General features: G+C 45.7%; 2 protein-coding genes across 6 annotated transcripts in view; both read left to right on the top strand.

Moving 5' to 3' along the window:
- The first annotated feature begins 433 nt into the window (after window positions 1-433).
- Window positions 434-8,419, top strand: LOC139384041 (coiled-coil domain containing 28A). Of its 5 annotated transcripts, none has more exons than XR_011628811.1 (7): window positions 434-577; window positions 1,089-1,302; window positions 1,395-1,561; window positions 1,945-2,099; window positions 6,914-6,936; window positions 7,382-7,561; window positions 7,787-8,419. XR_011628811.1 is itself a non-coding variant. In XM_071128674.1 (6 exons), exons 2-6 carry the CDS (start codon window positions 1,151-1,153, stop codon window positions 7,386-7,388), a joined length of 504 nt encoding a protein of 167 aa, XP_070984775.1. In that variant the 5' UTR covers window positions 434-577; window positions 1,089-1,150; the 3' UTR covers window positions 7,389-7,778. The 5 variants fall into 5 exon arrangements, 3 of the variants coding, with proteins under 3 accessions (XP_070984775.1, XP_070984773.1, XP_070984774.1); XR_011628810.1 differs by having other exon boundaries at window positions 7,378-7,561; XM_071128674.1 differs by lacking the exon at window positions 7,787-8,419 and having other exon boundaries at window positions 7,382-7,778.
- A 2,098-nt stretch (window positions 8,420-10,517) lies between these two features.
- LOC139383954 (epithelial cell-transforming sequence 2 oncogene-like) overlaps window positions 10,518-23,585 on the top strand; it is a 25,249-nt gene continuing 12,181 nt past the window's right edge. The window contains 10 exon segments of the mRNA XM_071128578.1: window positions 10,518-11,033; window positions 12,078-12,190; window positions 17,604-17,766; window positions 17,920-18,175; window positions 19,066-19,312; window positions 20,251-20,356; window positions 20,513-20,678; window positions 20,763-20,944; window positions 22,061-22,187; window positions 23,123-23,332. Coding sequence (XP_070984679.1) covers window positions 10,839-11,033; window positions 12,078-12,190; window positions 17,604-17,766; window positions 17,920-18,175; window positions 19,066-19,312; window positions 20,251-20,356; window positions 20,513-20,678; window positions 20,763-20,944; window positions 22,061-22,187; window positions 23,123-23,332 — 1,765 coding nt within the window. The 5' untranslated portion in view covers window positions 10,518-10,838.

Here is a 23,585-nt window from a genome sequence, read left to right as displayed (position 1 = left end):
TACCACAGACAGAAGGCCCAATCACAGGGGCTATAAAGCTGAAGCATCCGTTTAGAACGTTTTCTCACCACCAAATATGGTAGTAAGAGGAAGTCCAGTCGCGGGTAGTGGGAATGGATGGAAAATGAGCTGACATTCTGCTCATTTTCTCATCGATGAAATATCTGATCTCAATACATTTTTCTGCTTCCAAAACTAGAATTTATTACAAACATAGTGCACTCGGTTTTATAGACCTGACTCTTTGCCAAAGTGGTCAAATATTGCTTTGTTTAGAAGGAGTGCAAGGTCGAATTGAGATATAACTAGCTCATGTTTGGCTTTACCCAACTCCCAATATGCTTAATTTACTCCCACTGTAAAACGACAAAGATGAACTATTTGGGTTATAAATCATAGACAAGAGTGCAGATCTATCGCCCTCTATCGGTTTAGTCATAATAATAAGGAAGACTTCGTGGCTGTGGTAACTAGTGAAGACCGCAGTCAAGCTAACAACAACAGATCAAACAGGTTTAAAATATGTTCACATCGAATGAACTAACTACGAATAACTTCAACAACGGAGAAAATTGAGGTCTGTTGCTAGCTATATGTTATTACAATTTGTGTAGTAAGTTGTGTAGCTAAATCAGCTAGCCTAGTGTAGTTATTTAGGCTGATTTGATAGCAATGCTAGCTAGCTAACGTCGATAACACGTCGTTGTTTAGCTAGCTGCTTTGCTCTCGCTTTCAACAACTAGTTCAGCTATTGACAACTAGAAATACGACGTTGCTTTCCATTTTATGTGCATTTTATGTGTCTTTTCAGTGAAACTACAAAGACACTTCCGGGTTTAGTTGGCACTGAGAAGATACCAGTTCGCGTTAACTAGTTGGTAAACAAGACGAGACTTGGAAGGCCTCGCGATACTACTACTAGTTAACTTGTTAGCTCTGGGTTTTGTTCGGTTGGTTAACTAGCTGGACCCAACACTAGCAGACATGCCGTGTTGTTGTCAGTAGCTGACAGTTGCAACGTAAGCTAAGTTAGTGCGAGGTTGGGGTTACTAAACTTGTCACCGTTTATTGTTTGATTACTATCCTAGATATTTTCTGCAGGAGTGTCCAGTGACTAACTACTAACTAGTGAACTACATATTATGATGCCATGGAGGATAGGAAGCTGAAGAGAAAGATTTCCAGGCCCTCCACCAACCAGGCCCCTGCCCCACCAACCAGCACCCGGAAGAACGCCTCAGGACGGCATCTGGGCTTCAGCCACATGGGTACACACTCCAGCCAGAAGGGGAAGAGCCGCAGGTAAGAACCATAATCATCTGGATGACTTGAACTGCTTTGAGGTGAAGTTCTTAATTTGCTTGTGTGTGTGTGTGTGTGTGTGTGTGTGTCAGGGGTGTGAAGGCCAGACCGCAGCAGGCTTCAGGCAGTAAGGCAGGCCAGAGTCAGGCGGACCCCATCCAACACTCCTTCCTGACGGACGTCTCCGATGTGCAGGAGATGGAGAAAGGACTGCTGAGCCTTCTCAATGACTTCCACAATGGAAAACTACAGGCCTTTGGTGAGACCAGGGTTCCAGTGGCTCAGTGGATAAGTGTCTGCTGCTGAAAGAGCATATTACCTGTGTGTTAGAATGCAGGTGAAGTTTTACATGAACACTATCTATGACCACTCTTCTCGCTCCCTCTTTCCCCCCCCTCATCTCGCTCCCTCTTTCCCCCTCTCATCTTGCTCCCTCTCTCCCCCCCTCATCTTGCTCCCTCTCTCCCCCCTCATCATCTCGCTCCCTCTCTCCCCCCCCCCTCATCTCGCTCCCTCTCTCCCCCCCTCGTCTCGCTCCCTCTCTCCCCCCCTCGTCTCGCTCCCTCTCCCCCCCCCTCGTCTCGCTCCCTCTCTCACCTCCTCATCTCGCTCCCTCTCTCTCCCCTGCCCCTCTCCCTCTAGGCAATGAGTGTTCTATAGATCAGATGGAACATGTGAGAGAGATGCAGGAGAAGTTGGCTCGGCTGCACTTTGACCTTTATGGGGAGGTGGACGAGATGCCTGAGGACCAACGGAAGACCGCCTGCGACTCCAACATGGACAAACTACTGCTCAACGTAAGATCTGGCAATAGGTTTGGTTAATGTAAGTATTCAGACCGCTTTGTGTTACAAAGTGGGGTTTTACAATGGATTTAATTGTCAATTTTTTGTCAACAATCTACTTACATTACTCTGTCAAAGTGAAATAACATTTTTTTTAAAGATAAATAAGAAATTATAGCAGAAATCCTGTAGTTCCATAACTATTCAGCTCCTTTGTTTAGGCAAGCCTACATTAGTTCAGGACAAAAATGTGGCTTAACAAATCACATAAGTTACATGGACTCACTGTGTGAAATAATAGAGGTTGACGTGATTTTTGAATGACCACTCCTTCCTCTGTCCCCCATACATACATACATACATCATCTGTAAGGTCCCTCAGTCAACTATTGAATTTCAAAGAACAGATTCATCTATAAAGACCAGGGAGCTTTTTGAAAAGCCTCATAAAGAAAGGGCAGTGATTGGTAGATGGGTAACGATAACACGAGACATTGAATATCTCTTTTTTTAAAGCATGATCAAGTTAATAATTATGCTGTGGATGATGTATTAAACCACCCAGACACACAGATTTTTTATATATGTTTTTATTTTACCTTTATTTAACTAGGCAAGTCAGTTAAGAACAAATTCTTATTTTCAATGACGGGGTTAACTGCCTGTTCAGCCACATGAGGTCTAGCATTGTCTTGCATTAGGAGGAACCCAGGGCCAACCGCACCAGCATATGGTCTCACAAGGGGTCTGAGGATCTTATCTCGGTACCTAATGGCAGTCAGGCTACCTCTGGCGAGCACATGGAGGGCTGTGCGGCCCCCCAAAGAAATGCCACCCCACACCATGACTGACCCACCACCAAACCGGTCATGCTGGAGGATGTTGCAGGCAGCAGAACGTTCTCCACGGCGTCTCCAGACTCTGTCACGTCTGTCACATGTGCTCAGTGTGAACCTGCTTTCATCTGTGAAGAGCACAGGGTGCCAGTGACGAATTTGCCAATCTTGGTGTTCTCTGGCAAATGCCAAACGTCCTGCACGGTGTTGGGCTGTAAGCACAACCCCCACCTGTGGACGTCGGGCCCTCATACCACCCTCATGGAGTCTGTTTCTGACCGTTTGAGCAGACACATGCACATTTGTGGCCTGCTGGAGGTAATTTTGCAGGGCTCTGGCAGTGCTCCTCCTTGCACAAAGGCGGAGGTAGCGGTCCTGCTGCTGGGTTGTTGCCCTCCTACGGCCTCCTCCACGTCTCCTGATGTACTGACCTGTCTCCTGGTAGCGCCTCCATGCTCTGGACACTACGCTGACAGACACAGCAAACCTTCTTGCCACAGCTCGCATTGATGTGCCATCCTGGATGAGCTGCACTACCTGAGCCACTTGTGGGGGTTGTAGACTCCGTCTCATGCTACCACTAGAGTGAAAGCACCGCCAGCATTCAAAAGTGACCAAAACATCAGCCAGGAAGCATAGGAACTGAGAAGTGGTCTGTGGTCACCACCTGCAAAACCACTCCTTTATTGGGGGTGTCTTGCTAATTGCCAATAATTTCCACCTGTTGTCTATTCCATTTGCACAACAGCATGTGAAATTTATTGTCAATCAGTGTTGCTTCCTAAGTGGACAGTTTGATTTCACAGAAGTGTGATTGACTTGGAGTTACATTGTGTTGTTTAAGTGTTTCCTTTATTTTTTTGAGCAGTGTATATATATTTATTTTTCTTTCTCTTATGCACATGTCAATGTTTGTCTATGGAGATTGCATGGCTGTGTGCCCGATTTTTTAAAATGTTTTAATTAATAGATTTTTATATATATATATATATATATATATATATGCACCTGTCAGCAATGGGTAAGGCTGAAATAGCTGAATCCGCTAATTTGAAGGGGTGTCCACATACTTTATATATAGTGTATAATGGGGAAAGGTTTCCCATCTACACCAAAGTAAATCTGTCGTTGTGAATGTCAGACTGTGTGAGGCACATCACTCTGCAGGTTGCACATGGTGAGATTGTTGACTCCTAAATTGATTGTGCAGTTTGTTTGGGCGATTTTACAGCTAACTAGCTACTTTACATGCTGATATAGGCTTTGATATTATTGTGTGTCGCAATGTTTGTTTGCTAGCTAGCTAGCCAGATAGCCCATGGAGAGAGAGCATTGCATTGAGAGAAGAGAGTGAATGTTCCTGAGTGGCCAAGTTACAGTTTGGACTTAAATCAGCTTGAAAGTCTGTCAAGACTTGAAAACAGCCATCTAGCCATGATCCCCAACATCTTGACAGAGCTTGAAGAATTTTTTTAGAAGAATATTGTACAAATATTGTACAATCCAGGTGGGCAACGCTCTTATATAATTTACCCTCTTATATAATTTACCCTCTTATATAATTTACCCTCTTGTATAATTTACCCTCTTGTATAATTTACCCTCTTATATAATTTACCCTCTTATATAATTTACCCTCTTATATAATTTACCCTCTTGTATAATTTACCCGCAAAAAAAATTCCCAGCTGTAATTGATGCTAAAGGTGATTCTAACTTGTAATTGACTCAAGGAGCTGAATACCTTTGAAAACCTTTAAAAACATTTTTATTTATTTTTATGTTTAGTGTTTTGTATAGATTGTTGACAAAAAAAACAACTATTAAATCCATTTTAATCCCACTTTGTAACACAATAAAATGTGAAGAAATCCAAAGGGTCTGAATACTTTTGCAAGAGACCACATATATTTTTGGAGTGGGATGATTCCACTCGTCATATTTATTTTGTTTATTGGAAAGAAAGAGGAGAGTGCTGAAATAGCAGTGGGATGGATTCTAACCCACGCTGAAATAGCAGTGGGATGGATTCTAGCCCACGCTGAAATAGCAGTGGGATGGATTCTAACCCACGCTGAAATAGCAGTGGGATGGATTCTAACCCACGCTGAAATAGCAGTGGGATGGATTCTGACCCACGCTGCAGGGATAGATGTGGATTCTAACCCACGCTGAAATAGCAGTGGGATGGATTCTAACCCACGCTGAAATAGCAGTGGGATGGATTCTAACCCACGCTGAAATAGCAGTGGGATGGATTCTAGCCCACGCTGCAGGGGTAGATGTGGATTCTAACCCACGCTGCAGGGGTAGATGTGGATTCTAACCCACGCTGAAATAGCAGTGGGATGGATTCTAGCCCACGCTGCAGGGGTAGATGTGGATTCTAACCCACGCTGAAATAGCAGTGGGATGGATTCTAACCCACGCTGCAGGGGTAGATGTGGATTCTAACCCACGCTGCAGGGGTAGATGTGGATTCTAACCCACGCTGAAATAGCAGTGGGATGGATTCTAACCCACGCTGCAGGGGTAGATGTGGATTCTAGCCCACGCTGCAGGGGTAGATGTGGATTCTAGCCCACGCTGCAGGGGTAGATGTGGATTCTAACCCACGCTGCAGGGGTAGATGTGGATTCTAACCCACGCTGCAGGGGTAGATGTGGATTCTAACCCACGCTGAAATAGCAGTGGGATGGATTCTAACCCACACTGCAGGGGTAGATGTGGATTCTAACCCACGCTGAAATAGCAGTGGGATGGATTCTAACCCACGCTGCAGGGGTAGATGTGGATTCTGACCCACGCTACAGGGGTAGATGTGGATTCTATCCCACGCTGCAGGGGTAGATGTGGATTCTAGCCGACGCTGCAGGGGTAGATGTGGATTCTAGCCCACGCTGCAGGGGTAGATGTGGATTCTAGCCCACGCTGCAGGGGTAGATGTGCGTTCTAGCCCACGCTGCAGGGGTAGATGTGCATTCTAGCCCACGCTGCAGGGGTAGATGTGCATTCTAGCCCACGCTGCAGGGGTAGATGTGCATTCTAGCCCAAGCTGCAGGGGTAGATGTGCATTCTAGCCCACGCTGCAGGGGTAGATGTGGATTCTAGCCCACGCTGCAGGGGTAGATGTGGATTCTAGCCCACGCTGCAGGGGTAGATGTGGATTCTGGCCCACGCTGCAGGGGTAGATGTGGATTCTAACCCACGCTGCAGGGATAGATATGGATTCTGGCCCACGCTGCAGGGGTAGATGTGGATTCTGGCCCACGCTGCAGGGGTAGATGTGGATTCTGGCCCACGCTGCAGGGGTAGATGTGGATTCTGGCCCACGCTGCAGGGGTAGATGTGGATTCTGACCCACGCTGCAGGGGTAGATGTGGATTCTGACCCACGCTGCAGGGGTAGATGTGGATTCTGACCCACGCTGCAGTGGCTTAGACCACCGTATAAGTAGAATCGGCTAAATTACGTTGCCACGAGCAGCACTGCAAGATATTGATATGACGGAGATGAGACTTCAGTGAGACGCACACTGTATCTCGTGGTTGGCTTCGCTCTGTTCACCGCGTGGTAACCAGGACACCAAAACAGAGGAGAAGTTGAGCCTCGCGCTTCAACGCTCTTAGTTGTTGTGGAATTTGACCCACTTGGTTGTTTACTACTTTCTGCATCTGCGTCATATCGCAGAGTCTACCTTTTTTTTAAAGTGTTTGTTGGATCTTGAAATTCTGTTAACACTGTGAAAGTACTTGGTAGCCGTCTAGGCCCTAAGATCCCAACACACAGGGCCTCCCTCAGCGTGTCAAACAGGGATTTCTCCGTTTTCACAAGGCCAAAGTTAGGCCTAATCTCCAGATCTAAGCCTTCTCATGTGAGAACAAAGCCACATACATACACACACACACACACACACACCTCATGCTCTGTGTATGTATCTTGGCTCAATGTTAGCTCAATGTAATGAAACATCTCTGTCCCTCTCTACAGCTAGAGGAACTGAGTTCATCAATGTATCCTTTTAGAAGACGTGTGTGTGTGTGCCGACTTGTGTACTGTGTGCACAGAGCGAGTGAGTGAGGGGTGTGGCTTTGACCTGATTTTAATTCTAGCTCACAGTTTACAGAAAAATTTAAGAAATGCAGAATGAATATTATAAAAAATGTGCTTATATTTCAGGACACTTACTATAGTTACATAATAGAGGACTTTTATTTGTTCTGCTCTCTCTTTCTCTTTGTGTGTGTGTGTGGGGGGGGGGCTCAGAGCAGAGTGAGTGAGGTGGGGGGGGGGGGGGGGGGGAGCTCAGAGCAGAGTGAGTGAGGTGTGTGTGTGTGTGGGGGGGGGGGGTCTCAGAGCAGAGTGAGTGAGGTGTGTGTGGGGGGCTGAGAGCGGAGTGAGTGAGGTGTGTGTGTTTCAGCTGTTCTCCTTGACTCCAATCTCCTCTCCACAAGTCAGAAGCTGAATCTGGCAGACAGCCAGGAGATACCCAGGACAGCCAGCATTTAAGTCGGTCTGCAGTCAAGTCTCATCTCCTTGTCTCCTAACCTCCTCTCCTTATTTGATTTCCTTATCCCCTAAATTCCTTTCCTTATATGCCTCTTCTCTTCTCCTCTAACATCCCCTCCCCTCTTCTCCTCCACTCTCCCCTCTCCCATCCCCTCTTCTCCTCTACCGTCCCCCCCTCTCTTCTCTTCTCCTCTAACATCCCCTCCCCTCTTCTCCTCTACCCTGCCCTCTCCCGTCCCCTCTTCTCCTCTACCCTGCCCTCTCCCATCCCCTCTTCTCCTCTACCGCCCCCTCCCCTCTCTTCTCCAACATCCCCTCCCCTCTTCTCCTCTCCCCCACACTCCCTTCTTCTCCACTCTCCCCTCTCCCGTCCCCTCTTCTCCTCTACCGTCCTCTCTTCTCCTCTACCCTGCCCTCTCCCGTCCCCTCTTCTTCTCCTCTACCCTGCCCTCTCCCGCCCCCTCTTCTCCTCTCCCCCACCCTCCCTTCTTCTCCACTCTCCCGTCCCCTCTTCTCCTCTACCCCCCCCCCCCCCCCCCCCTCTCTTCTCTTCCCTCTCCTTGGGGCTAGGGGTTTATGGGATTGGGCCTAATCACCATCCTCCACTTATCTGTCGAACACACTGCAAACACAGTTACACATATTTGCGACGTTGTTTAAAGTGGGAAACTCCCTGCACATATCCACATGAGTGTCTGGACAAATGTTGTTGCCTTTTTATTGTTGCCTTGGTTTGAACCAGTGTTACATTGAGATATATATATATATATATATATATATTTGACCTTCTCCTACACATATTTGTCTTATATGCAGTTGGAATGCAATAATCATATTTGAAACTGCTTGATGGTCAACCTTTTTATTTAGAGTAATCCTGTACATTACAGATTGAGGTTTTATTGTTAATTAATGTGGTTGGATTGTTCTGATTTATTTTCCTCAGTTTTAGGACAAAGTCAATAAAGAGAATTCTAATGACTTGAATCATGTTTCTGTGCTTTACTCATATGATGGATGGTGGTGGCGAGGCCTCACTCCCCACTATATGAGATATCTACTGTAGCCCTCATCCTTCACATACAACACCCGTTCTGCCAGTCACATTCTGTTAAAGGTCCCCAAAGCACGCACATCCCTGGGTCGCTCCTCTTTTCAGTTTCGGTGCAGCTACCAACTGGGACGAGCTGCAACAAAACACTCAAACTGGACAGTTTTCTCTCAATCTCTTCATTCAAAGACTCAATCATGGACACTCTTACTGACAGTTGTGGCTGCTTTGCGTGATGTGTTGTCTCTACCTTCTTGCCCTTTGTGCTGTTGTCTGTACCCAATAATGTTTGTACCATATCATAACCACCATCAATAAGAGACATTACTGTGCAGCTGTATTCATTGACCTGGCCAAGGCTTTCGACTCTGTCAATCACCACATTCTTATCGGCAGACTCAACAGCCTTGGTTTCTCAAATGACTGCCTCGCCTGGTTCACCAACTACTTCTCAGACAGAGTTCAGTGTGTCAAATCAGAGGGCCTGTTGTCTGGACCTCTCTGGCAGTCTCTATGGGGGTGTACCACAGGGTTCAATTCTCGGGCTGAATCTTTTCTCTGTATACATCAATGATGTCGGTCCTGCTGCTGGTGAGTCTCTGATCCACCTCTACGCAGACGACACCATTCTGCATACCTCTGGCCCTTCGTTGGACACTGTTAACTAACCTCCAGACGAGGTTACCCACCTGTAGCACGCGCTCCAGCAGGTATATTTCACTGGTCATCCCCAAAGCCAATTCCTCCTTTGGCCGCCTTTCCTTCCAATTCTCTGATGCAAATGACTGGAACGAACTGCAAAAATCACTGAAGCTGGAGACTCATATCTCCCTCACTAACTTTAAGCACCAGCTGTCAGAGCAGCTCACAGATCACTGCACCTGTACATAGCCCATCTGTAAATAGCCCATCCAACTACCTCATCCCCATATTGTTATTTATTTTGCTCCTTTGCACCCCAGTATCTTTACTAGCACATTCATCTTGACCAGGTCGCAGTTGTAAACGAGAACTTGTTCTCAACTGGCCTACCTGGTTAAATAAAATAACTATTCTGCACATCTATCATTCCAGTGTTTAACTGCTAAATTGTAATTACTTCGTCACTACGACCTATTTATTACCTTACCTCCCTAATCTTACCTCATTTGCACACACTGCATATATATATATATATATATATTTACATTGTGTTATTGACTTATGTTTGTTTACTCCATGTGTAACTCTGTGTCGTTGTATCTGTCGAACTGCTTTGCTTTATCTTGACCAGGTCGCTTGTTCTCCAATGGCCTACCTGGTTAAATAAAGGTGAAATTAATGCAATACCATGTTTTGTGCCACTACCATGTTGTTGTCATGTTGTGTTGCTACCATGCTATGTTGTCATGTTGTGTTGCTACCATGCTATGTTGTTGTCTTAGATCTCTTTATGTAGTGTTATCTCTCTTGTTGTGACGTTTTGTCCTATAAATTAAAGATTTTAATCCCAGCACCCATCCCAGCAGGAAGCCTTTTGGTAAGCCTTCATTGTGAATACGAATTTGTTCTTAACCTAGTTAAAGGTAAAACATTTTTTAAATTAAAGTATGTTTTCACCTGGTGATCTTTGTGCACATCTTAATAATGTCCAAGACTTGAATTTCCCTTCAGGGGAAATAATGTCCTCTTACTTTTGTCGCTCCCCACAAGTGATGCATTTCAGCAAATGATTGTTTGTGTAGTAACTCTATCAGTGACAGATCATGTGCGGTGCACAGGCCGATCCTGTTGACCAAGCAGCCTAGACTACTCGGTAACCAAAGCTTCCCAGTGCGCGCGCACTGTAGGAACCTGACACTCCGAATCTGATTTGTATTCCTCGTGTCCACTCTTGTCACGTCTCCAGAACCCATTGGATGAGAAGGTCGGTGAACAGGGACCGCTACCGGGGGTGTGCGTGGGAATGTTGCATGCGCCTTATGCTCTAGTTTCTGTTATTCTGTCTCTAAGGAGACCGGGCAAGGAGAGGGAGGAATTGTGGGGAAGGAGAGTAGTTGTTTTTTAAATAAATTGCACTTTATAGTCACACTTGTGCAGGTCTATGGAATAATTTGTGAAATTACATTGCATAGGACCTCCTTTACCGGCCAGTTTTTGAAACGCAGGTACATGTATCACCGCTGTATCATTGTATTATCAGATGTTTAACTGGACTGTTGACTGAAGAAGATTTTACCCGCACTTTGTTTAAAATACTGAATTTGAACCACACAAACAATCGCTTATAAAAGGCTACCCAAAAGAAGGCTATCGATTTAAATTAAACAGAGCGTAATCGGGTAGTATCCTCAACTGGCCCAAACCACCCATAAAATGACATCCGTGGATCTGACCGTTAGGTCCAGTCCTGGTCCTAACCCAGGTCCTCACAGCGTGACACAGTGGCAACTGAGCGGGACAGACTACCAACCCCAGTCGGCCCTGATGCATCGCAGCTCGTTCACAGGGACAGCCGACACCCGCTTCAGTGCCTGGACCCCCATCACAAACAAGACCTCCAACCACCAGGTCAGCCAAGTGAGATAAGACAAGCAATCATTTTCCTTTCTCTTTTTTATTTTTGTTATGGTTTTTCCACCACCTTGGTCTTCCCTACTAAAACATATTTACATTTGAGTCATTTAGGAGAGGTGACTTACAATAATGAGTGCATGTTATTTTTGTACTGGTGCCTTGTGGGAATCGAACCCATAACCCAGCGTTGGTAGCACCATACCAACTGATCCACAAGGGACAAATCTCCCTTGAGCACAATTACTCTGGGGCCAGCTGACCCATTGTCTGGTTCAGGGTAGGCTGTGTGTGTGTCTCGGGGTAGACTGTGTGTGTGTGTGTCTTGGATTAGGCTGTGTGTGTGTGTCTCGGGGTAGACTGTGTGTGTGTGTGTCTTGGAGTAGGCTATGTGTGTGTGTGTGTGTGTGTGTGTGTGTGTGTGTGTGTTTGTGTCTCGGAGTAGGCTGTGTGTGTGTCTCGGGGTAGGCTGTGTGTGTGTCTCGGGGTAGGCTGTGTGTGTGTCTCGGGGTAGGCTGTGTTTGTCTCCGGGTAGGCTGTGTGTGTGTGTGTCTTGGAGTAGGCTGTGTGTGTGTGTGTCTCGGGGTAGACTGTGTGTGTGTCTCGGAGTAGGCTGTGTGTGTGTGTGTGTGTCTCGGAGTAGACTGTGTGTGTGTCTCGGAGTAGACTGTGTGTGTGTCTCGGAGTAGACTGTGTGTGTGTCTTGGGGTAGGCTGTGTGTGTCTCGGAGTAGGCTGTGTGTGTGTGTGTCTCGGAGTAGACTGTGTTTTGTCTCCGGGTAGGCTGTGTTTGTCTCCGGGTAGGCTGTGTTTTTTCTCAGGGTAGGCTGTGTTTGTCTCAGGGTAGGCTGTGTTTGTCTCAGGGTAGGCTGTGTTTGTCTCAGGGTAGGCTGTGCTTGTCTCAGGGTAGGCTGTGCTTGTCTCAGGGTAGGCTGTGTGTTTGTGTGTTGAGATGTTGGGTTGTGAGCATTAATATACATCTCCTCCTCTGTAAATTAATGTAAATTAATGTTAATCTACATCTTGTTCTATGACCTGTCAGTTGTTTGAGGAGCGGACGACCCTGGTGCTTCACTGGTTTGACCTTTGGACTGACCGCCAGAGAAAACTCTTCCTGCAGCCACTGCTGTCACAATGCACCAGGTCCCAGCTCAAGTAAGCACTTCTGACAGACAGGGGCCTCTGACAGGCCTGTTGTTATGGTTTATCTGGATCCCCATGAGTTTTTGCAGAAGCAGCAGATACTCTTCCTGGGGTCCACAACAAACAAAAAACACAAAACATGACAAGTAACAAAACACTGATACACTGATAGACAAGGACAGTCATACAAATTTAAAATACAATGATATACAAACAATAATTATTTTTATTTTTTTATTGTGTTAGAGTTCAGTGTGTGTGTGTGTGTGTGTGTTTGTGTGTGTGGTTCCCCTCACAGTCCTTTCCGTTCTATGAAATGTTGTTTAAACCTCTCTGGTAGCGTCCCACCTGCGGCTTTGTGACCTGTTTAAAGGTTTTGTTCACATCGGCTACCGAGAGCGTTATCACACAGTCATCTAGAACAGCTGTTGCTCTCGTGCATGCTTCAGTGTTCCTTGCCTCGACGCGAGCATAAAATACATTTAGCTTGTCTGGTAGGCTTGTACAACTGGGAAGCTCGCGGCTGCGTTTCCCTTTGTAGTCCGTAATAGTTTTCAAGCCCTGCCACATCCGACGAGCTTCAGAGCCGGTGTTGTAGGATTCAATCTTAATCCAGTATTGATGCTTTGCTTGTTTGATGGTTCGTCTGAGGGCGTATCAGGGTTTCTTATAAGCTTCCAGAATAGACTCCCGCTCCTTGAAAGTGGCATCTCTAGCCTTCAGCTCGATGCGGATGTTGCCTGTAATCCATGGCTTCTGATTCGCATATGTATGTACATAGGTTCACATGTATGCACATGGTTCGTTCGCTGTTCGTTCGCTGTTCAGTGTTGTCATTTAACTTCTGAGTTATTCCACTTTAGTGAAATAGTAATTTAAATTATTGTCAATATCAGGGGCTTCTCTTCTTTACCATTAAGTAGTGTTACCTTGGCAACTTACCTTACTTACTTACTTAACTTGTTACCTTCAGCTTCATCTGAGAAGGCCGCTGTTCATTGTCCTGTGCTTCTGAAAGTCTACTAATATCAGGGTTCTATTCTGTTGCTGTTCATGGTTCTGCAGTCTTTTTATCGCCGCTAGAAACTTGTTCGTTTATGTTAGCAACACCGTTGAATTACTTTACTCGTGAAAAATTAATCACACTACGAATCAAATCAAACTTTATTTACACAGCACATTTCCGACACAGATGCAATGCAATGTACTTTACAGGAAAATGAATAAACACAGTATATAGATGACAGCCATGATGGGAGTTCAATCAGTAAAGCAAAGAACAAGTGCGGTTCTTGGTAAAAACCTAAATAAATATCTCTCTCTCTCCCTCTCTCTCTCTCTCTCTATATATATATATATATACATATACAGTGGGGCAAAAAAGTATTTAATCAGCCACCAATTGTGCAAGTTCTCCCACTTAAAAAGTGGGAGAACTTGGAGGGTCCTGGCTAAACAGGTGAGGGGTGAGGGGTTAGAGGTTAGGGCTTGTTTTCTCTCCGTCACTCCCTCCCTCTCTCTCTCTCTTCCTCTTTCTCCCAGCATAACAATGATCCCAAACACACCGCCCGGGCAACGAAGGAGTGGCTTCGTAAGAAGCATTTCAAGGTCCTGGAGTGGCCTAGCCAGTCTCCAGATCTCAACCCCATAGAAAATCTTTGGATGGAGTTGAAAGTCCGTGTTGCCCAGCAACAGCCCCAAAACATCACTGCTCTAGAGGAGATCTGCATGGAGGAATGGGCCAAAATACCAGCAACAGTGTGTGAAAACCTTGTGAAGACTTACAGAAAACGTTTGACCTCTGTCATTGCCAACAAAGGGTATATAACAAAGTATTGAGAGAAACCTTTGTCATTGACCAAATGCTTATTTTCCACCATAATTTGCAAATAAATTCATAAAAAAATCCTACAATGTGATTTTCTGGATTTTTCTTTCTCATTTTGTCTGTCATAGTTGAAGTGTACCTATGATGAAAATTACAGGCCTCTCTCATCTTTTTAAGTGGGAGAACTTGCACATTTGGTGGCTGACTAAATACTTTTTTTGCCCCACTGTATATGCAGAGGACAAGGGAATCACTTCAAGTTATATCACACTGTTAAGAAACATCCCTAGTGTTTTCATCTCCCTCATGTAAAAGTACTACTGAATTACTGCACACAACCTATTCATGCGGTAGTGACTATTTAGAGATGTGTAGGGGTTCTGTAGTGAACGTGTAGTTTATGCAGTACTTAAGATACACAAGTAGAGTTTTGTAGGTTTCAGAAGGAAAATAGTAGTGCTTCCTGTGGTTTTCAGGTAGAGATGTTTACTATGTGTTTGTTTTGTGAATAAGTAGTCAAAACACTACAGGCAGACCACCGGTTTTTCAGTAGTCATCAGTAGAGTTTGGCAGCTCGTGGCTGCACCTCATGTGCTCGTTACCACAGAAGAAGACAAAATGGGAAGTAGTTGGTTGTTGTTAGCTAGCTACTGTTCGACAATCCCGAATGTAATAATTTTCCATCCTTTGTCATCCTGTCTTTTATAACCCTTATTATGCTGGCACCATCTGTAAGTTTAACTTTCCTTTATGTTTTATGAATTCTGTCATGTCATTGTTTAGCCTTTTATATAACTTGTTACCACATCAAAAATGATTGCTAGCCAAAATGGTCTTAGCCGTTAGCCGTTTTCACAGAGATGTATTGTGTTTAGCCTAGCTGTTTGCTAGCCCCATTGAAATGTTCCAATGTAGCAGTGGAGGCTGCTGAGTGGAGGACGGCTCATAAATAATGGCTGGAAATTAGCGTATGGAATGGCATCAAACACATGGAACACATGGAACTCATGGAACACATGGAACTCATGGAACACATGGAACTCATTGAACACATGGAACTCATGGAACACATGGAACTCATGTGTTTGATATATTTGATACCATTCCACCTATTCCGCTCCAGCCATTACCACAAACCTGTCCTCCTTAATTAAGTTTGCCACCAACCTCCTGTGGTGGCCACCAACCTCCTGTGGTGACCACCAACCTCCTGTGTAGCCTCTGTTTTCATCATGCATGTAATAAGTGTGCGTGTGTTTGAATGGAAATGTACAGTATTTTCATATTAATATACTTACCAATTCTACTTACATCTTTTAACCTGTTGCCCAGGAGGCCCCCGACATAAGAAGACTGGAGTCCATTGTTGGTAAGATTAACATTGTTTATCAAATGTTTTTCTGTGTTGTTTTACAGTGCATTCAGAAATTATTCAGACTATTCTTGACTTTTTCCACATTTTGTTACGTTACGGCCTTATTCTAAAATCAATTACATTATTTATTTTTCTCATCAATCTACACACAATACCCCATAATGACATCACAATACCCCATAATGACATCACAATACCCCATAATCGCAAACACAGGTTTTCAGAAATGTTTGCACATTTATATATATATATATACAATACCTTATTTACATAAGTATTCAGACCTTTTGCTATGAGACTTGAAATTGAGCTCCGGTGCATCCTGTTTCCATTGATCATCCTTGAGATGTTTACTCAACTTGATTGGAAACCACCCGTGGTAAATTAAATTGATTGGACATGATTTGGAAAGACAAACACTTGTCTCATTAGGTCAACCTTTTTTAAATTAGCATACACACAGTTTCGTGGTCTAAACTCTATTAATACTCACAGTAATCATTCACTAAACAGGATACAAAACAAACTACAGTTAAAAATGTAACATGTTTCAAGTTAAACAGAATCCATCAGGTTGAAGGAATTGTCTGTAGAGCTCCGAGACCTGAAAATAGCTGTGCAGCGACACTCCATCCAACCTGACAGAGCGTGAGAGGATTGGCAGAGAAGAATGAGACAAACTCCTCAAATACAGGTGTGTCAAGCTTGTAGCATCTTACCCAAGAAGACTCCTGGCTGTGATCACTGCCAAAGGTGCTTCAACAAAGTACTGAGTGAAGTGTCTGAATACTTACGTAAATGTGATAATTTAGCAAAAAAAACCTGTTTTTGATTTGTCTTTATGGGGTATTGTGATGCCATTATGGGGTATTGTGATGCCATTATGGGGTATTGTGATGCCATTATGGGGTATTGTGATGCCATTATGGGGTATTGTGATGCCATTATGGGGTATTGTGATGCCATTATGGGGTATTGTGATGCCATTATGGGGTATTGTGATGTCATTATGGTGCATTGTGATGTCATTATGGTGCATTGTGATGTCATTATGGGGCATTGTGATGTCATTATGGGGCATTGTGATGTCATTATGGGGTTATTGTCATGTCATTATGGGGTTATTGTCATGTCATTATGGGGTATTGTGATGTCATTATGGGGTATTGTGTGTAGATTGATGAATTAAAAACATAATAATTTTTAGAATAAGGATGTAGCGTAACAAAAGTCAAGAGTTCTGAATACTTTCCAAACGCACTTTGACCTTTGTTAGCAGACAATTGATAATGGCTTTTAATTGGTTGTCTCTTGTGCTCGTCTTTATTTTCTGAAAGGTTACGAGTTGGAAGAGGATCTGAAGATAGTTAAGTCAAAGCTGAATGAAGACAAGGCCTCAAATGGATTAAAACATTTTTGTAAATGAATGAATTTATTACATGTAATCAATTAAATAAAAACAATTGCAATTCAGTTTGTGTAAGTTCATTTCTTGTGTGATATGAACATGTAGGAATTGAGTGTGATACAGTGGTAATGCGTAGGTATTGTGTAGTAATTCAATAGTAGACATGTAGGTATTGTGTAGTAATTCAATAGTAAACATGTAGGCATTGTGTAGTAATTCAATAGTAGACATGTAGGTATTGTGTAGTAATTCAATAGTAAACATGTAGGCATTGTGTAGTAATTCAATAGTAGACATGTAGGAACTGTGTAGTAATTCAATAGTAGACATGTAGGTATTGTGTAGTAATTCAATAGTAAACATGTAGGTACTGTGTAGTAATTCAATAGTAAACATGTAGGTACTGTGTAGTAATTCAATAGTAAACATGTAGGTACTGTGTAGTAATTCAATAGTAAACATGTAGGTACTGTGTAGTAATTCAATAGTAAGCATGTAGGCATTGTGTAGTAATTCAATAGTAGACATGTAGGAACTGTGTAGGTTTTAAGTAGTTGACACCCAAACGCTCGGTAAGGAAGAATGATGTAGGGATTGAAATAGGAAATATATCATTTTTGTGATACCATTTGTGATACGTCCCAATGTATCACTCATTACCACTTTAATGACTAACGTTACATAAAACACCACTGGTTTCCTTCTCAATAGCAATCCAGTAGTAAAAACCTTGTTAGTTTGCTGTAGATCTTGTGTAGTAATTCAGTAGTACTTTTTCCACGAGGGGCTCTAATCTCTGACTCCGTGACCCTAGGTCCTGCAGGGATTGGCTGATGCAGATCGTGCCGGTGACGCGCGTGGACTTCACCTCCGTGTTGCCACGGTTCCTGTCTCTCTATGTGATGTCATTCCTGACCCCTCTTGACCTCTGCTCTGCCGCACAGGTCAGCTGGCATTGGAGGGTCCTGGCTGAACAGGTGAGGGGTTAGAGGTTAGGGCTCGTTTTCTCTCCGTCACTCCCTCCCTCTCTCTCTTTATTCCTCTTTCTCCCTTTCGTACTGTGTGTGAGGTTAACCAACCCCCCCCCCCCCCCACACACACACACACACACACACCTCCTCTCTCCGTAGGACTGTCTTTGGTCGGTGAGGTGTGTGCGCCGGGGCTGGTTCCTGCCTTATAATCCAGGGGACAGAGAGTATGGTGGGTGGAAGAGCCACTATGTGTCCTGTGTGTCCACTCTGGACTGGCTGACACCCAGAGAGGCAGCACAAACGTACGGCACCCTCAACATGCCCTGCTCCGGAGAGAGGGAGGAGGAGGAGGAGAGACGCAGGGAGAGGAGGATCAGACAAACCATCCGGGAGAGAGTGGAGGAGCAGAAAAGTGAGTGAGAGGAGAGGAGAGTGGAGGAGAGGAGAGAAGGAGGAGGAGGAGGAGGAGAGACGCAGGGAGAGGAGGATCAGACAAACCATCCGGGAGAGAGTGGTGGAGCAGAAGAGTGAGTGAGAGTAGGAGAGGAGATGAGAGTGGAGGAGAGGAGAGAGTTGAGGAGAGTGGAGGAGAGAATAGAGTGGAGGAGTGTGGAGGAGAGAGTGGAGGAGAGGAGAGAGTTGAGGAGAGTGGAGGAGAGGAGAGAGTGGAGGAGAGGAGGAGAGAGTTCAGGAGAGGAGAAGAGTGGAGGAGAGAGTGGAGGACAGGAGAGAGTTGAGGAGAGAGTGGAGGAGAGTGGAGGAGAGAAGAGAGTGGAGGAGAGGAGAGAGTTGAGGAGAAGAGCGGAGGAGAGAGTGGAGGACAGGAGAGAGTTGAGGAGAGAAGAGAGTGGAGGACAGGAGAGAGGAGAGTTGGAGGAGAGAGTTGAGGAGAGGAGAAGAGTGGAGGAGAGAAGAGAGTGGAGGAGAGGAGAGAAGAGAAGAGAGTGGAGGAGAGGGGAGGACAGGAGAGAGTTGAGGAGAGTGGAGGAGAGGAGAGAGTGGAGGAGAGGAGAGAGTGGAGGAAAGTGGAGGAGAGAGTTGAGGAGAGTGAAGGAGAGGAGGAGCAGAAGAGTGGCTGAGAGGACAAGAGGAGAGAGAGGAGGAGAGGGGTAGAGGAGAGGAGCAGAAGGGGGAGGAGAGGAGCAGTTATTTGGTGCTGTATGACCCAGTTGGTAGAGCATGAGGCCAGGATAGTGGCTTTGGATAGAAGCATCTCTATTACTGTGTTGGATTAGATACAGAGTTGGGGTCAGAGGTGACAGCCAGGCTGGATGATATCTCCTTTCTCTGTGTTCTCCCCAGGAGCTTCGCTGACATCCAGACCAGCCTGGAGGAGCAACAGCAACAGACCAGGGGGAATAGTGGTCAGCCGTCCCCAGGGAGAGAGGCTGGTGCCTGGGAGAACGAGGAGCGTTCAGCCCTCTCCCTCCTGGTTGTCAGGCAGGACGGGACGTGTCTGTTTAACCCCTGACGTCAGCCTTAACTTGACCCCCACTCTGACCCTGGAGAAGAGACAGCTCTCCAGCCATCTGAGGTCCCAGGCCATGGGGTGAGAGGCCGTGCCCAACCATAGATATAGACCTCACCTGTTTGGTTCATGGGACAGTGTGTTTTTTTATTGGTATTTATGTCACCTTTATTTAACCAGGTAGACTAGATCACCTTTATTTAACCAGGTAGACCAGATCACCTTTATTTAACCAGGTAGACCAGATCACCTTTATTTAACCAGGTAGACCAGATCACCTTGATTTAACCAGGTAGACTGGTTGAGAACAAGTTCTCATTTACAATTGCGACCTGGCCAAGATAAAGCAAAGCAGTTTGACACAAACAACAACAGAGTTACACATGGGATAAACAAACATTTAATCAATAATACAGTAGAAAAAAGTGTATATTCAATGTGTGCAAATGAGGTGAGACAAGAGAGGTAAAGGCAAAAACTAGGCCACGTTGGCAAAGTAAATACAATATAGCAATTTAACACTGGCGTGATAGATGTACAGGGGATGAATGTGCTAGTAGAGATACTGGGGTGCAAAGGAGCAAGAATAATAAATACAGTATGGGGATGAGGTAGTTGGATGGGCTATTTACAGATGGGCTATGTACAGGTGCAGTGATATGTAAGCTGCTCTGACAGCTGGTGCTTAAAGCTAGTGAGGGAGGTAAGAGTCTCCAGCTTCAGTGATTTTTGCAGTTCGTTCCAGTCATTGGCAGCAGAGAACTGGAAGGAAAGGCGGCCAAAGGAGGAATTGGCTTTGGGGGTGACCAGTGAAATATACCTGCTGGAAATATACCTGCTATGTAACGTGTGTGTGTGTGTGTGTGTGTGTGTGTGTGTGTGTGTGTGTGTGTGTGTGTGTGTGTGTGTGTGTGTGTGTGTGTGCGTGTGCGTGCGCGCGCGTGTGTGTGTTTGGTTCATGACCAGTATATATAAGGTGTGTGTTTGGTACTGTACGGTTTCAGGGACAGTGTGAACAGAGGAGGTTGGCCCACTTCCACCAGTAGCAGACCCAGAGCCTCTTCCTCTCTCTCTCCATCACCACCTCTTCTGCTGCTGCTGTCCAACAGGATACCTGCCTACGAGGTGAGACATTTAGAGCAGGGAGAGTCAATTACTTACAGGGTTCAGGTCAATTACATTTTAATTCCAGTCAATTCAGAAAGTAAACCAAATTCCAAATTTTCCTAATTAAAAAGCATTGACAAGAATTGAAATGATTTCTCTTCTCTCCTCTCCTAGTTGGTTCTGTGTGGTGTGAGAGTAGGAGTGGTGGTGGTTCTATACGACCACAGAGGGACCCTCCAGGCTCTGTTATCCCAGGCAGAGAGGGCTCTGGGTGGGCAGCGAGCTCAGAGACTTGGGGTGCTGGCTCCTGGAGGTACGGAGGAGATCACTCTGCTGCAAGGTGAGGATGGAACACTGGGTCAGGAATCATAGTTCACTGAAGGGCATAGTCACTGCTTGACCTTTGACCTCTCTTTGACCCCAGGCTACAAGGTGACAGAGAAGAGTGTGCTGACCCCGGACTACAGGGAATTCTGGGAGAAGCTGTGTGGCTGGGTCGTTCTACCTGAGGAGGGAGGAGGGGTGGACATCTTCTGTCCCCTCGCAGCGTCTGGTGTGTAGATCGAGAGAATGGTTTATTTTCAAATTAAGAAATGGCGACATTACATGGTATCAATAGCAGCTAACACAATACAAAATACATACATCCAGACAATAACATCTACAAATCAGTCACTCAGTCACTCAGTCACTCAGTCACTCAGTCACTCAGTCACTCAGTCAATCAGTCACTCAGTCACTCAGGCAATCAGTCACTCAGTCACTCAGTCACTCAGTCACTCAGTCAATCAGTCACTCAGTCACTCAGTCACTCAGGCAATCAGTCACTCAGTCACTCAGTCACTCAGTCACTCAGTCAATCAGTCACTCAGTCAATCAGTCACTCAGTCAATCAGTCACTCAGGCAATCAGTCACTCAGTCACTCAGTCACTCAGTCACTCAGTCAATCAGTCACTCAGTCACTCAGTCACTCAGTCACTCAGTCAATCAGTCACTCAGTCACTCAGTCACTCAGTCAATCAGTCACTCAGTCACTCAGTCAATCAGTCACTCAGTCAATCAGTCACTCAGTCAATCAGTCACTCAGTCAATCAGTCACTCAGTCACTCAGTCACTCAGTCAATCAGTCAATCAGTCACTCAGTCACTCAGTCACTCAGGCAATCAGTCACTCAGTCACTCAGGCAATCAGTCACTCAGTCACTCAGGCAATCAGTCACTCAGTCACTCAGTCACTCAGTCAATCAGTCACTCAGTCACTCAGTCACTCAGTCACTCAAGCAATCAGTCACTCAGTCACTCAGGCAATCAGTCACTCAGTCACTCAGTCACTCAGTCAATCAGTCACTCAGTCACTCAGGCAATCAGTCACTCAGTCACTCAGGCAATCAGTCACTCAGTCAATCAGTCACTCAGTCACTCAGTCAATCAGTCACTCAGTCACTCAGTCACTCAGTCAATCAGTCACTCAGTCACTCAGTCAATCAGTCAATCAGTCACTCAGTCACTCAGTCAATCAGTCACTCAGTCACTCAGTCACTCAGTCACTCAGTCACTCAGTCAATCAGTCACTCAGTCACTCAGTCACTCAGTCACTCAAGCACAGAGGAAAAACTACAAACCGACTGCACTAACACTCACATTCTTCTCTTTGTGTCTCTTTGTGTCTCTCTCTCTCTCTCTTCACCTCTCCCTCCCCCTTCTCTCTCTCTCTCTCTTCACCTCTCCCTCCCCCTTCTCTCTCTTTCTCTCTCAGCCAGAGGAGTGCTGCTGGTCCAGTCTCTGTCTACTCTGACAGGGCTAGATGTCTCAGCTCCTACTGGGATGGCCACCGGATGCTTCCAGAACCGTGAGTCAGGGAGGAAGGGATGCTTCCAAAACTGTGAGTCAGGGAGGAAGAGATGCTTCCAGAACAGTGAGTCAGGGAGGAAGGGATGCTTCTAGAACAGTGAGTCAGGGAGGAAGGGATGCTTCTAGAACAGTGAGTCAGGGAGGAAGGGATGCTTCTAGAACAGTGAGTGAGGGAGGACGGGATGCTTCTAGAACAGTGAGTCCGGAAGGAATGGATGCTTCTAGAACAGTGAGTCAGGGAGGAAGGGATGCTTCTAGAACCGTGAGTCAGGGAGGAAGGGATGCTTCCAGAACAGTGAGTCAGGGAGGAAGGGATGCTTCCAGAACAGTGAGTCAGGGAGGAAGGGATGCTTCTAGAACAGTGAGTCAGGGAGGAAGGGATGCTTCCAGAACAGTGAGTCAGGGAGGAAGGGATGCTTCTAGAACAGTGAGTCAGGGAGGAAGGGATGCTTCCAGAACAGTGAGTCAGGGAGGAAGGGATGCTTCTAGAACCGTGAGTCAGGGAGGAAGGGATGCTTCCAGAACAGTGAGTCAGGGAGGAAGGGATGCTTCTAGAACAGTGAGTCAGGGAGGAAGGGATGCTTCCAGAACAGTGAGTCAGGGAGGAAGGGATGCTTCTAGAACAGTGAGTCAGGGAGGAAGGGATGCTTCTAGAACAGTGAGTCAGGGAGGAAGGGATGCTTCCAGAACAGTGAGTCAGGGAGGAAGGGATGCTTCCAGAACAGTGAGTCAGGGAGGAAGGGATGCTTCTAGAACAGTGAGTCAGGGAGGAAGGGATGCTTCTAGATCCGTGAGTGAGTAAGGAAGCCCTGACCCTAACCTAGCAAGTTATTGTATATCAAGTTTGAACATCTATTGACCATGATTAATAGAGGCCAATTCGAATGAAGGCTGTCACCCCTCTTCTCTCTTTCTCTCTCCTCCTCCCTCCAGTCCTGAGTGAGTGGTCATGTAGCAGTGGTGATGGGACCGGGGTTAGCGGTGTGTGTGCGTCCCCCCCCGCCCAGCGCTACGTGTGTGAGGGTGTGTTACAGGGATGGAGCTGGCAGACCCAGTGGCTGGAGGAGGCTCTAGGAGCCCTGAGGGACCATCTGGGGCCACAACTACCACGACTGAGTCTGGACACCAGGGGACGAGTACTGGGTACGAAAAACACCCCCACACACACACACCCACTCAAGGTCAGTTTCTGTGGGACTCTGGTCCTAGAGCAGCTGAGTGTGTATTGACTGAATACACTGACTGCACAAAACATTAGGAACACCTTCCTGATACTGAGTTGCACGAGTTAATGAGGTACCCCGTTCAAATCACTTAAATCTTTTGTCTTCCCCATTCACCCTCTGAATGGCACACACACACAATCCATGTCCCAATTGTCTCAAGGCTTAAAAAT

Source organism: Oncorhynchus clarkii, chromosome 25, assembly GCF_045791955.1.
Source record: "Oncorhynchus clarkii lewisi isolate Uvic-CL-2024 chromosome 25, UVic_Ocla_1.0, whole genome shotgun sequence".
Lineage (NCBI taxonomy): Eukaryota > Metazoa > Chordata > Actinopteri > Salmoniformes > Salmonidae > Oncorhynchus > Oncorhynchus clarkii.
Note: the sequence above shows the minus strand (reverse complement) of the source record. Positions and strands in the feature narration are given on the sequence as shown.

Excerpts from the sequence above, each read along its gene's own strand:
- LOC139384041 (XM_071128672.1), top strand. The coding sequence starts at position 1,151 with ATGGAGGATAGGAAGCTGAAGAGAAAGATTTCCAGGCCCTCCACCAAC. Across the intron at positions 1,303-1,394 it reads CAGAAGGGGAAGAGCCGCAG|GGGTGTGAAGGCCAGACCGC; the intron begins GTAAGAACCATA and ends TGTGTGTGTCAG. Across the intron at positions 1,562-1,944 it reads TGGAAAACTACAGGCCTTTG|GCAATGAGTGTTCTATAGAT; the intron begins GTGAGACCAGGG and ends CTCTCCCTCTAG.